General features: G+C 53.8%; 3 protein-coding genes across 3 annotated transcripts in view; 2 read left to right on the forward strand and 1 right to left on the reverse strand.

Moving 5' to 3' along the window:
* Positions 1 to 21, forward strand: part of LOC119089810 (low-density lipoprotein receptor-related protein 2-like) — a 72,689-nt gene extending 72,668 nt beyond the window's left edge. The window contains 1 exon segment of the mRNA XM_037212627.1: positions 4 to 21. Coding sequence (XP_037068522.1) covers positions 4 to 21 — 18 coding nt within the window.
* A 107-nt stretch (positions 22 to 128) lies between these two features.
* Positions 129 to 8,198, reverse strand: LOC119089811 (vacuolar protein sorting-associated protein 35-like). Its single transcript, XM_037212628.1, is given in 13 exon segments — positions 129 to 134; positions 235 to 400; positions 693 to 737; positions 739 to 796; positions 2,133 to 2,338; positions 2,841 to 2,992; positions 3,792 to 3,998; positions 4,336 to 4,419; positions 4,516 to 4,710; positions 5,117 to 5,315; positions 6,009 to 6,161; positions 6,491 to 6,648; positions 8,078 to 8,198. Coding segments are annotated over 13 exon segments (1,632 nt in total). The 5' UTR covers positions 8,081 to 8,198.
* Positions 8,199 to 8,476: 278 nt separating this feature from the next.
* The window catches only part of LOC119089812 (uncharacterized), an 83,692-nt gene continuing 78,877 nt past the window's right edge, over positions 8,477 to 13,291 (forward strand). The window contains exons 1-2 of the mRNA XM_037212629.1: positions 8,477 to 8,570; positions 11,604 to 11,802. Coding sequence (XP_037068524.1) covers positions 11,646 to 11,802 — 157 coding nt within the window. The 5' untranslated portion in view covers positions 8,477 to 8,570; positions 11,604 to 11,645. The remainder of the gene's footprint in view (positions 8,571 to 11,603; positions 11,803 to 13,291) is intronic.

The following is a 13,291-nucleotide window of genomic DNA, read 5'->3' on the forward strand; positions in this document are numbered from 1 at the left end:
AAGGTGTGCGTACAGAAATGAGCATCATTTATCATTTTTTAACACTCTCAAACGTTGTGGCTCGACGGTTTAAAAAAGATGAAGCACACACAATGAATTGTAACATAATCGCACACCCTGAAATAAACCTACTCCTACATAACCGAACGCGCACAAGCGCGGTGGGGCACAAACGCTGCAACTCCACAGAGCCAAGCCCACGCCGGCTCTGCGTCGCCCGGCGCGCGCACGTACGTTCTCCTCCAGCTTATGGTACTTGTAAGCCAGCTGATAGGCCTTGAAGAGGATCGGCGGCAGGGTGAACTTGATGCGACGGCCGCCCGTGCCGAAGTGGCGTCGGGCCGACGTCAGGATCAGGTACTGCTGGTCCGGCTCCTCCGACGTCATCTGGTGGATGAAGCTGCAGCACCCGGGGAAGCGCCGGAGTCAGGCAGGGCCGATCCCGAGAAGCCTCGACGATCCACTCGATGCTCCACGAGGGCGGGGGATCACCCTTGGCATGAAAGCCCACCTACTGTGTCCAAATTCTTTATAGCGGCCATAGTTAACTGCTGATGCGTATTGCGTGTACGACTTAAAACCATCCCGACGGTTCCGAATATGGAAAATGCAACAGCAGCAAACTTTTGCAGACAATTAGTGGACTAGAACAGCAGGGCGCATTTGCCGACATGACGCCAGGGCGAGCTCACCGTCCCACCAGCTCCTGCTCCTCGTTGAAGTCGTCGAGAGAAGTCGGAGCTGGAGTCGGGCTGGTCGGCCACCAGCACGCCGATCAGGGTCAGCAGGCTGTCCAACCTGGGGGGGACGCGGCGAGACACCGAGTTCACGTCACAGACCGATAGACCTGACCCTCAGCCCACATACATGCCGATCCCGCTCACAATAAGGTTATTCGAGTCAGCACGCAAAAGGAGTGTGGTTGCATGCAAAATGTATTTTCGCCACGAAATGTTTTTTTGTGTGCAAAAAAATGCAAAAAAGTTCAGCACCGAGTTTGCAGTTAATGGGCATATTTCCACTGACTCAGCGAGTTAGCAACACCCACTGCACAGCATAGGCTACCACCACCTGCTTTACGAGCCAAAATGTCCTCCTATTCTTCGCTACGTTGACGAAGGGAGTACCCATTCATATTTGATCCTGGTTGTCACGACATCCAGCCATCGTTCACGATGGTATCAGTAACGCGTCGATGTTCCAAAAGATCACAAGATTATCGCCCACGCCGTTTGCCGAGCTCGCACGGCGGCATGGCGACCTCGACCTGAATTGATTGCAATGCACGTCAACCAATCGCCGCGGCCCACGCCAGTCGGCCCAGTGCGCCGACCCTTGGGGCGGACTCGCCATCCCGACCGTAGCGGGTCCCGATCCCCTGGCCTGCGTTACGTGGACACAAACGCCAGCCCCGGAAACCTTGAACTGTGCCGCCCGCTGGATCCGTACATCACCACCCGAGCCCCTGACCTGGGCCGCCCGCCAGACCCATACACACCACCTGAGCCCTGACCCGGGCCGCTTGCGACCCGCACATCACCACCCGAGCCCCTGACCTGGGCCGCCCGCCAGACCCACACCACCACCCGAGCCCCTGACCCGGGTCGCTTGCTGGACCCGCACATCACCACCCGAGCCCCTGACCTGTGCCGCCCGCTGGATCCGTACATCACCACCTGAGCCCCTGACCTGTGCCGCCCGCTGGATCCGTACATCACCACCTGAGCCCCTGACCTGGGCCGCCCGCCAGACCCATCACCACCACCCGAACCCCTGACCTGGGCCGCTTGCTGGACCCGCACATCACCACCCGAGCCCCTGACCTGGGCGCCCGCTAGACCAACCTCCCACCCAAGCCCCTGACCTGAGCCGCTTGCTGGACCCGTACATCACCATCCGAGCCCCTGACCTGAGCCGCTTGCTGGACCCGCACATCACCACCCGACCCCTGACCTGGGCCGCCCGCTAGACCCATACCTCACCACCCAAGCCCCTGACCTGAGCCGCTTGCTGGACCCGTACATCACCACCCGAGCCCCTAACCTGAGCCGCTTGCTGGACCCATACATCACCACCCGAGCCCCTGACCTGGCCCGCCCGCTGAACCCATCCATCAGCATCCGAACCCCTGACCTGAGCCGCTTGCTGGACCCGTATATCGGCCTCGATGATGCGCTCGATCAGGTGCATGGCGACGTCTCGGCGAGCGGCGTAGTCCAGCAGCTCCAGGCAAGGCGTAAAGAAGTTAAGCTGCAGCACCGTCAGGTCGTCGTAGCTGTCCAGCGGGATCTGCAGCAGCCGCTGCAGCTCCTTGCCCAGCGCGCTGTCGGCAGCCACCCTGCAGACGTGCGGCGGTCAGAGACCACTGTCCACCTCGACACATGCATCGGGCTTTGCTGCATTATCTCGGGACGCGTAAAGTAGCAGTTGGCCATTAGTGTCGCGGCCTTTCACGCCAGCTATAGCGGGAGGCGACGAAGCACAAGCACGGTAGCCGAGCCAAAGCTCGAGACCTCGGCACACTGTCACGGACGAGCGCTCCGCAGACTGGGCGACACCAGGCGGTGGCCGAGCCAACTGTGCAGACTGGGCGACACCAGGCGGTGGCCGAGCCAAAGCTCGAGATCTCAGCACACTGTCATGGACGAGCGCTCTGCAGACTGGGCGACGCCAGGCGGTGAGCTGAGCCAAATGTGCACAGTCCACCGCACGGACCACCCCAGCTGAATCCCTGTCATCCCGCACCCGGCAGAGTCCCACGGAGTCGGGTCTGGACCACGAGCCGCCCTAGCGGCGAGGGCGGCCAGGGGCGGGGATGAGAGCGTCCGGCCAGCACGCACCTGGTGGCCATGATGCCGTTCATGAGCTCGGCGGTGCGCTCGAACACCTTGTCGACGTAGTCGAGCCGGTCGTGGTAGCACTTGTGCGCCAAGTTGAGCAGCGACACCTGCAGGGCGGCCATGTCCTCCGGCGGCAGGTTGCCGGCCCGGTTCTGCCGGTCAGAAGCCCTTGCGTCACACAGGGTAGATGCGGGGCAGGGCCTCGTAACTGACGACGAATTGCGGTCATGCTGGCCTGAATTGGCCTGTGGAGGTCAGGATACACGCTGGCGGGCAAGACTACTGTTCTTTCTGCAGCTTCCAGCTCCTAGTACTGCTGAGGACTAACACTTTACATGCAATCTAGATTTTCACAGCACTGAGTTCGCAAAGATCTACCTGCCTCCAACTTGCTTCGAGTAATGCAAAGGCTCTGCCTTTGCCATGGCTAAATGATAGTACGGTTCAATACTTAATTCACCTCAATACTACGTCTAACAGTGACTAACAAAGTCGCAGTAAGGGCAATTGCGAGAGCGGCAAATTTACTAGCTGTAGTGAACTTCGACAAGTTGCCACCAGCTGACCATGGTGGTCCACCACAACACAGCAGTCGCCAGCACTTGAAATATACGTCGTGTGCGGCCATTCAGGAAATTACAGACATTTGTGAAATGTCAGGCTGCGGTGCCACTTGTAATCGTGACCGGCATTGCCATGAGCATGCCATGTCCATTTTCAAGTTCACATTGTCCCTTCCAAGGTTAATCTGCAATTCAAACAAAGATTTGGCACTTCAACTGCCAGCACTCTGCATGCCCAATGTCCTCCCCCCCCCCCCCCCCCCCCCCCCCCCCGCTCCCCACTGCTCCACCTCCCTCCCATCCCCCTCCACTGCTCCGAGCGGGATGTACCCTGAACACCTCCGCGAGCCCGGCCGAACGGGCGCCCGCCGTCCACGACTGCACTCACCTGGATAACATCGGCGACCTGCTCCGAGAAGATGTCGAAGAGCTTGACGTTCTCGGGGATGCCGGCGCCGTCGTCCCTGGTGGCGAACATGGCCAGCCGGTCGATGAGCGAGATGATGATGGTCTTGACGTTGACGCCCGGGTGCAGCTCGGCGCACGCCTTCAGCAGCGACGACAGCGTGGCCAGGTGGAACTCGTCCGGAAACACCTGACGGCGGCCCGGCGGCGGTCGGCGGCGGACTCGGCGCCGCGCGGGACAGGCAGACGAGGGAGATCCCGTCTTCCACGAGACCCGTGGCGTTAGGGTTGGTGCAGCCGCGGCGGTCGTGTCACGGAAACATGTGCCTGAAGCGCTAGTGACTGGTGCTATCGTTTCAGTGGTTTCACAGGTTCGCAGTTCTGCAGGGAACCTGCGCACCATGTATTTTTATAGTTAAACTCTAGGTCGTGTGCATGCCAAGAAGAAGCATGTCAAGCCCGCGAACAGCCTTCACGACAACGGCAGCGGCATCCCGACCGCACCAGCTCTGGCGACGGCCACTGACCTGGATGACGCACTCCATCAAGTACTCCTGCGAGATCGGGTCCCGGCAGCTGACCACCTGCTCCAAGACGCCGGGCAGCACCGTCTGCGGAAGTGATGCAGCGTCACACACCGACAGACAGACCGCGGGTACACACGACGACACAGCCACCCACACTCACTTATGCCCTCGGCCGCCTACCTTCTTGTAGATGTCGACATTGACGGCCTCCAGCTGGCTGAGCCGCAGCAGATTGGTGCCCACCAGCAGGCGCAGCTCCTGCCGCTCGCGCTCGCGACGCTCGCGGTCGCGCGTGTGGCCCTGGTGCTGCATGCGCACCCACAGCTTGTTCATCTCGGCGAAGTTGAGCAGGATGAAGTCGATCGAGTCCAGCACCTGGCCGGCGCGGCTGAGTCAGCGGCCCGCGGGCGCCGAGCGGCGGACAGCCGCGGCCACGGGGCGACGCAGGCGGCTGCGGGGCCGACTGACGCTTACACGGACACGGTCATGGTGCATCACATATCAGCGTCAAGCAAGCCGCAAGGCACGTCCTTCCACACCCTTAATGGTAGGGAAGAGGTTCGGCAATTAGTGCACACCATTGCCAAACAAACTTAAATGACGAACGTACCGATCGCCACAAAAGATACGATCACAATGATTGTTTCCTCCCAATCGATGACGGATATACGGATTCATACAAATAGTGCGATACCACTGATTTTTTCCTCTCAATCGGGAGACACCACGGCGTTCGAGCAGGGCGCAGTGGGTTCGGTCGGCCGCCGCCGTCGCCGCTCACCGTGCCGGTCTTCTCGTCGTCCTCCTGCTCCGTGTCAGGCAAGATGTCCTTGGTGCACTGCAGCAGGTAGTTGCGCAGGAACAGACCGCGCAGCGGGTTCTGCACGCCGCGGCACATCTCCACCAGGTCGTGCAGGATGTCGCGCGTCGCCTGCGGCACTGTCTTCGTGAAGACGCGGCCGACCGTGATCAGCAGGAACCTGGCGGCGCGCGCGGGCACGGCTCAGCAGACGGAACGAGACCTGCCACGGAGCGGACCGGCCGGAGCGGGCCGCCGTCAGTTCCGGCAAGGGCGCCCTGCAAGAGGCCTGCCGACACGAAACATGTGAGCGGAAACGTCCGACGACGACACGCACTGCGTCATCAGGTTAACGCGGGAGCACGTGTGAAAAACATGTATTTACAACGCTCCAAACTTCATCCAGTGAGGTGACCAGGATGTGAATATAAATTATTTCTACCAGAGTGCTAGTTCTCCTGCTGCACCCGCACGCAATTCGTTGGCGCTAATCCGCCGCCTTTCACCCAATCTCAGACATCTGACCTGCCTGGCCTATTTGTCAAGCCTGAGGTGCTTAGATGCTGGGTTAGTTACTTGGTTGATGATGTTTGACCGATTTTGAGCGAAGGGAGGGGAAACAGGCAGTGAAGCCCAAGCTCCAGGCATAATAGCATCACAAAATATTGACATCCCCTCCACCCAAGCCAAATATTGAAATATTGTTGGTGAGTCAGCACTTCTTAAGTGCCCAAATCATCACCAGCTGACAGCTTCATTTAGCATGGTTTACAGCTCAATTCCTCGTGCATAATGGTATCACTACCCCATCACCAACCAATGCTCAGTGGCCATGAAAAGGCAGACTGGACAGCTGGCATTCAGCAGCACTCACAGCCGGGGAACGATGTTGCCTGCATACTGCACCAGCTCGTACAAGTCGGTGGGCTTGCGGCCCTTCTGGAACTCGTCCACCAGGCACACCTCCAGGTTCCTCAGCTCATCGCAGATCACCATATACAGCTCATAGTAGCTTTTTGGTGACAGCCTGTGCATAGGAAAATAGTGCAGCACTGAGGTGGTGTTTGGTGTCACTGACACCAGACCAGTTTCACACTCCACTGTGTTCCTCTTAACTCAATACAGACAAGGACAGAACAATGCCACTATCAGCACATCCACAAGTTCACCACAAAAATGCTAACATCTGAGACACCCAAGACTAGTGGCAGCTGTAGCAATGTGTCTGATGAAAGTTTCTTCATGAACCATAAGGACAACCTCCCCATGAACAGGACTGCTTATGGTGCTCCCTGCTCTATGCAAAGAATCAGATCAGTTGCTTGCTACATAAATCCCCTGTCCAAACAGCCTCACCTGGCAGTTCTAAGCTCTCCTAGCAGTGCAGAGGCAAACTTGAGGCCATCCATGAGTTTGCCCTGGTCCAGGGCTCGCTTCATCTGCATGGCCTGCAGCTTGGTGTTGGACTTGGCCTCATCCAGGACCTTGTCCTGGTCATCAATTGGAGTTGATGGCTGCCACCAAATCATGTGGGTTAGGAATAGCAGAGCATGATAGAAGTTTCTACAGTCTTTTTATCCTGGGTCAAATGTGATGAAACAATGCCTATGTTTGTTATTGAGGTCTATGCAGGCATTGAACTAACCTACTGCCTGGTCATTCACTTTGCAGTTATCTTTGTGACTAAGCTGACATTAATCAAGCATGCAGCTATTACTGAGATCATGACAAGTGCTTGATTATTCCTACACTATTGTCATTAACACTTGCCATATCATGCTGTGTATCATAGACAGGATAAGCAGCATCATTAACAAATCAAGTTGGTTGTCACATGTAAATATCATGTTGTCTGACATGTTCCTCTATCACACATTGAGAGGCATGGCATGTTGGTACTTCTAGGGAGAATACGCCATGTCAAGAATGCAAATATCTGAAAGGCAACAACTTTTCTCCCAGTGGCAAAATACTAGAAGCCAAAAGGCAGTGATTTTAAAAAAAAACAACGAAGTGAACACAACCAAGCACATTCATTACTATTATACTTTAAACACCCAAAGGCAAAATGGTGGGCAGAATGTCTACCATATAATATGCAATAATCCCAAAACAGTGTTACTTTATACAGCATGCAGTAAATCTAATACAGCATGATTGTTATCAAGCAATGCATATACTTTATCTAAACCATGTTTTTGTGAATAAAACACATCTGTATTGCTGCAGTCTAAGGAGAAAATTTTCACATGAGCTTCATTATCATAACATTTCAGCATAAGACTATTATGTTGCAAATCCAAGCTGAAGTGACAGAATGGTCAGCATGCCATTCTACCAATTACAACAAGTTTTGATGAGACCTTGATGCAAAGGCACTGCCTAGCACAGTTGAATTAGGCATTGAGGCTGTTCTCAATATCCCAGTGGCATCTTTATCATTTTCAGACTGGTAGGCAAGCAAAACCAATTGTGATTGTCATGCCATCCAACATGACATGAAAGGCCATGAGGAAATGAGCCTACATTCCACTGCAAACTGCAAGCTGATACATCTTGTTTTGAACAAACTATAACTAAGTCATATCTGGTTTGAATGTGTGTCTGCGCCTATTCCTCACTGCTTCGAGAAGCCTCCAGGAAGTCACCTATGTTAACTCTTGTAACTTTTTGAACAAATGTAAATTAGTGGCATATCGCCATAGTCCCCCCCCCCACGAACACATGCATCTCCTCATAGCAAATCAAGGACATACCATGTTGTTTTAAATTGTGCTAGAATGTTAGGCTGCCAGTTCGCTCAACGCAGCACGCTCAACTGGATTTTTTAAAAAAATGTACAGCTCCAATCAGAGTGAAATCTTACACACAACCCCGATGCCTGCCCATCCCATTTAACACAGAAGCCCACACATTTTCTTTTCATGAAAAAGGAAAACCTACCATCCTCGGCTGCTTATGTTATTGAAAATTAGCACCAAGTCCTGCAACCTGCAACGCAACCCGATCCTCAATGATACGTGTTACAACCACTCAAAATATGTATCGCGCCCTCCGCACTATGCAAAATCAGCCCAGGAGTGTAACAGTCGCGGAATATTTGCATCGCAACATAAATAGAGATGGGTGTTTCGTACCAAGTTGAAAAAACATGGACAGTGGCTCATTTAAGGGTTGTATTATTAGCCATTATTCCGAGAATTAGGTTTTTCTTCAGAAATATAGCGACAGTTTAAAAGGAATGTGATAAAAAGCTACAAAAGTCACATTTTTTATGAACTTTTGGAGCATCTTTATGTACTCATATGTTCTGAAAGTAGCTAATTAACTTAGTTGTCCATTACAATTAAAGCCGATGATTCACAAAGCTGCTGTGCGTGGTCGTGTAGGTGTAGCTTTCGCCGGGGTCTGTTGCAACCTGTCCGAGTTTACAGAGGTGAGAAGCTTGGTTACGAAGTGCCCATTTAAATATCAAAGCCATATAGGTTTCAATGGCGCGCAGCAGATGGTTTTGAGCTGTCCTTCATGTGATACGGTGAATACAACTGGCGTCTGAGTGCCTCTTGGGTTTCCGTGTTGTCATAGGCAATTGAAAGGAATGTCTGGATATACAGGCCAACTAGGGCTGGGAATATGCGTAATTTGCTGGGTTACATGAAAGCTCTTTATCTCATTACTACGATCACTGAAGCATGCTGTATGAAAGGCATGTAAACATTTGGTAGTTGGCCACCATAACATTTGGGAATATGCATAATTTGTCAGATTACATGAAAGCCCTTCATCTCATTACTTTGATTGCTGAAGCATGCTGTATGAAAGACATGTAGACATTTGGTAGTTGGCTGCCATAACATTATTGCTTGTACTATGCAAGGACAATGTAGGAATAAGCATTGCACATTAGTTAGGTTGAGACATTTTTGTTCTGTTAGTTGCATGATAAATTTTATATTCACCGTAGCACATGTAATTTTGTGATTTTGTATTTGTGATTGCCCACATCAAAACCTAAAATTAACTTTTTGTTTCCAACCCAAAAATTGTGTGCTTATCTTCAGCCTTCAGTTTGTTAGGTGTCATTGGCTAGCCTTGAGCTTTTTCATATGGTCCAGCCTTCAAAGATTCTATCTTCCGAGCTGCATGGTGATGTGATGTTCACATCCTGTACCCTAGGTGCCCCAGACCCTGAACTCAGGCCAGGCCAAACTGAGCTGAATCTCTAAGGCATTTCTGCCTTAAAGATGTTTAAGAGTATTTCTGCTTGAATTTTTATAGCTACATTATAATGCATTGAAGCAATTTCTCTTAATATGCTTAAGTTTGTAGTTCATGTATGCCAAACTCTGGGATTTGCTCCAAATTTAATTTGCACCAAACTTGGGACTTTTAGACATATAAAACTCAAATTTAAGATATATTGGACTGTTTGTTTATGTTCTTTATTTTATTGTTTTGGATGTGTATGGCCTAGAAAATCACTATATAAATGTTTTTGATTCACTACTTGCTATCTGCTTTGATTTTAAGAAGACATGCTCCAGACATTTTTGAAATTTGATTCCTTTTGCATATCTACATATAAATTTTGAGTTTTTCTACCCTTGATAATATTGGGTATTATTGACATCCAGAATCATCTCACTTGAGCTGAAGGTTACAAATGACATATGACCTCATGCTCTGATAAGCCAGTAGCACAGCTGTCTTTGCAGCTCTGTTGTCCATGGTAAATAATAGGTGCTGCCATAGTGCTTATTTGTTACCTAATAAAAATTCTATTCAGCTGAATGTATATAGTTATACAGTAGGAGCCTGCAAAATAGGTTACATCATGTTATATCACCAGCTATGCTTTTTGGGCTGAGCATGTAATGCACTTTTGTTCAATATAATTCTTCTATTGTATAGGTCATTGTGGTCAGTTGAAATCAGAATCACCTCTCAGTAGAGGAGGATGTTAAGAATTATGTCTTTCCATGAGATGCCAGAGGGATTATGCTCAACTTTTTCAAGTTGTGACTCCTGCTGTTTCTGCTCCATACTCCCAATCTGCTGCCCTTCCCCCAATTTGCTGTCTTAATAGTAATTGTACAATATCTCTAAGAGGACTGTTTAATACAAGCAGACTGTCTCAAGTCATGCCTACTTTGGTTCATATCATGCTTGCATGTACAATACATGTCATAATTCAGCAAGAGTTTGCAGTTTCTGAATGGAACCTCTGGTCCAGGGAATGAAGTGCCTTTGGTTGGGCTCTCCAGTATGTGATCTCAATGTGTGTTATCTTTGGCACACTGAACAGTCAAAACATCCTCTGAGTAATGCAAGTCAAAGGATGGCTGAGTTCCCTGCTGTAAGCTGACCACTGTTTATGTTTGGGTGTGCTTGGAAGCAGGTGCTCAAGTTCATCAACACTGCATGCATCCAAGTTTCACAAAACATGGCTCGCAAGCATCATTGAGTGCATATTTCGCCTCGCGACTAGATCGTTAATGCTGCGATGACGTTCGTCTGGCGTGATGAACAGTGCGGTTTGGCGCACGTTGCCGCGCGCGCCGCACTGCTAGGACCGTCCGTGTCCGCTCGATAGAACCAGCGACAACTGCACGCCGTGCGGGTAACCACGGGCGCGTCGACACGTGGCCTGCATGGCTCCTCCAGGCCGATCGATGCCCCCCCCCCCGCCCCTACCCGCCCCCTGTCGCCCGTGCAGTGCGGTGACAGGTGGCTGGTCGTTACGTGACCGTCTGCTAGCACCCGGCGGCGCAGCAGCCAGAGCCCCGTCGGGGCGTGGGTGTGCCCCACCTGGCCTGCTTGGCGGACTCTGAACGCGGCCGTCGCTCGGGGGGGGGGGGGGGGGGGGCTGGGGGACAGGGGGCTGGCTCGCTGGATCGCTGTTGCTCAGCTACCGCGTGAAACAGCGGCGCGTGCCGTGCCCGGCGCGCATTGAGCTGCAACGACCCGCGTGTGGTGCGACGTTATTGGACGCCCGTGTGCGATGAGCGCCGGGTTCGCGTGTAGCGTAGTGTGGCCGCCGTCGTTAAAGCCCTCGCTGGAGGTCGTGCCGTGGAGCATCTGGCCAAGTCTAGTCCCGGTCTGGAGTGCCGGGCCGCGCGCGCGGGCGGGACGGGTCCAGCCGGTGGCCACGCGTCGGCGGTGGGTGTGTCTTGCACGTCGTCCTGACTGGCTCTGTGCGTGGTGGCGTCGGCGCCGCCATCCGTTTATGTGCGCCGTCCGCCGCGCCTAGGCTGGCGGCACGCTCCGCGTGCTTGCCTGTCGCACGTGGCGCCCACCTGTTGTACACGTCTTTGTACGAGTCCCGGTGCGGGCCGCCCTGTCTCTCACACCGTTGTGTCTGTCATGATTGTAACCTGGCAGTTTAGCGTCGCGTCCGTCTGTCGCCGCATCGCCGCCGCGCGCTCGGCGGCGGCAGCTGTCTCTGACCGCGCCGCCCCCTCCTCCGCAGCCCTGACCGAGCGCCTAGGTCCGCGGCCGCCGACCCGCAGCCATGGCCGAGCGCTTCAAGGTGTCCGCGGCCAGCACCAACGCCTCCTATGGCACACTGGAGGACGGTAAGGTGGCGGCACCCGGCGCGGACGACGTCATCACCATCACGGGCCCTTCTCCCGAGCCGTTCGACTCCGCCCACTCCGTCCTCGGCAAGGGTAATGCTCCCGGCTTCGGCAGCGGCGCCGCCGTCGACCGGGCGCGCCGGCCTCGCCGGCTTAGCGCATCAGTTTGATGTTGCTTGAGCTTTGCACGTGCGTCGGCGGACTGCGGGTGATGCTGTCAGGCGCTCCCAGACTCAGATTTTCGTTTCCAAGGCCCATCCCCAGGTTCCGTCTGGTAGTCATAAGCTGAAGGTTCTCTCATGTGAATGTTCTTTTGGAAAATACGTGTCTCGTTGAACATTCTCATCTCATCTCATCTCATCGCGAACACTCGGCCCGGGCAGATGGTGATCGGATGCAGGGGAAGTCCCGTACGGTTTTGCTGTAAAAGGTATTTTAAGCCATGCTACGTGATGCCATTTTGAGAGCATCCTCCCCATCCAAAAAATTGTGTGAGCGCCGTTTGGTTTCCTTACTAACTGTGAAGCATCGCCAGTTTTGCCGCGAATCTTAAGAACTGCATGCTTACTATGCATTTTCTCATCTTTTAACGTTTCGATTAGCGGTCAGAAAACGCAGGCCGGAGTTTGCCGCGAGATCTGGGAAAGCCGTCAATTTTCATATGATGTGACCGACACGATAGCGATACCCATGTTCGCCATGCTATAAGATGCTAGTCGTGTCAGGCTTCGTATGCAGTTTTGTAATCAAGGACCTTTACCCTTGTTATTGGGTCCGATGACCCGCACGTAAGTACCCCCAGACCGCCGACGCACGCTGCTACTTAGACACTCACTAACACGTATTTTAGTGTTTTTCGTTGCGCTATTTTAGAAGCTTGGATTATTAGCCCCGCCTTACGTTTTCCCACATCCGCCACTTACCTGATGCTGTCCTGTTGATGTTTGGCGCCCGAGATCCTCCACCTGTTCTGCCGGTCCCACACGGAGTTCGCGGCGGCCCCGCGCCGCGGTCTCTCATCGCGAACACTCAGCCTGGACCTGCTCACGGGCCCATTGCCGAGATGCACCGCGTATTGAAGGGCTCTTTACGTTTTCAGTTTTGTTTTGGCTCTGTCGAGACGCCCAGTCCGAACGGCACCCGGGTGTCGAGACACCGAGTTCGGGTGGCCCGGGTGTCGAGACGCTTAGTCCGGGTGGCACCCGCCGGGTGTCGAGACGCCTAGTCCGGCTGACTCGGGTGTCGAGGCGCCTTGTCCGGGTGGCACCCGCCGGGTGTCGAGACGCCTAGTCCGGGTGACCCGGGTGTCGAGACGTCTGGTCCTGGTGGCACCCGCCGGGTGTCGAGACGCCTAGTGCGGGTGACCCGGGTGTCGAGGCGCCCAGTCCGGGTGGCACCCGTAACCAGCCGCTGCCCTGTCCGCTCACGTACCGCGATTAGCCCGCACCCGCCTGTTTGGATCGCGCCCTTGCTCTGATGCGTATTCTTATTCGGCCCCTGGCGGCGGCCTGGGGTCCCATATTGACCGGCCATGGGCCGCGGCCGCCTCATTGCCGGCACGTGGCGGGAATAGGCCGTGGCT

The sequence above is a fragment of the Pollicipes pollicipes genome, unplaced genomic scaffold (assembly GCF_011947565.3).
Source record: "Pollicipes pollicipes isolate AB1234 unplaced genomic scaffold, Ppol_2.1 Scaffold_3087;HRSCAF=3621_pilon_pilon_pilon, whole genome shotgun sequence".
Lineage (NCBI taxonomy): Eukaryota > Metazoa > Arthropoda > Thecostraca > Pollicipedomorpha > Pollicipedidae > Pollicipes > Pollicipes pollicipes.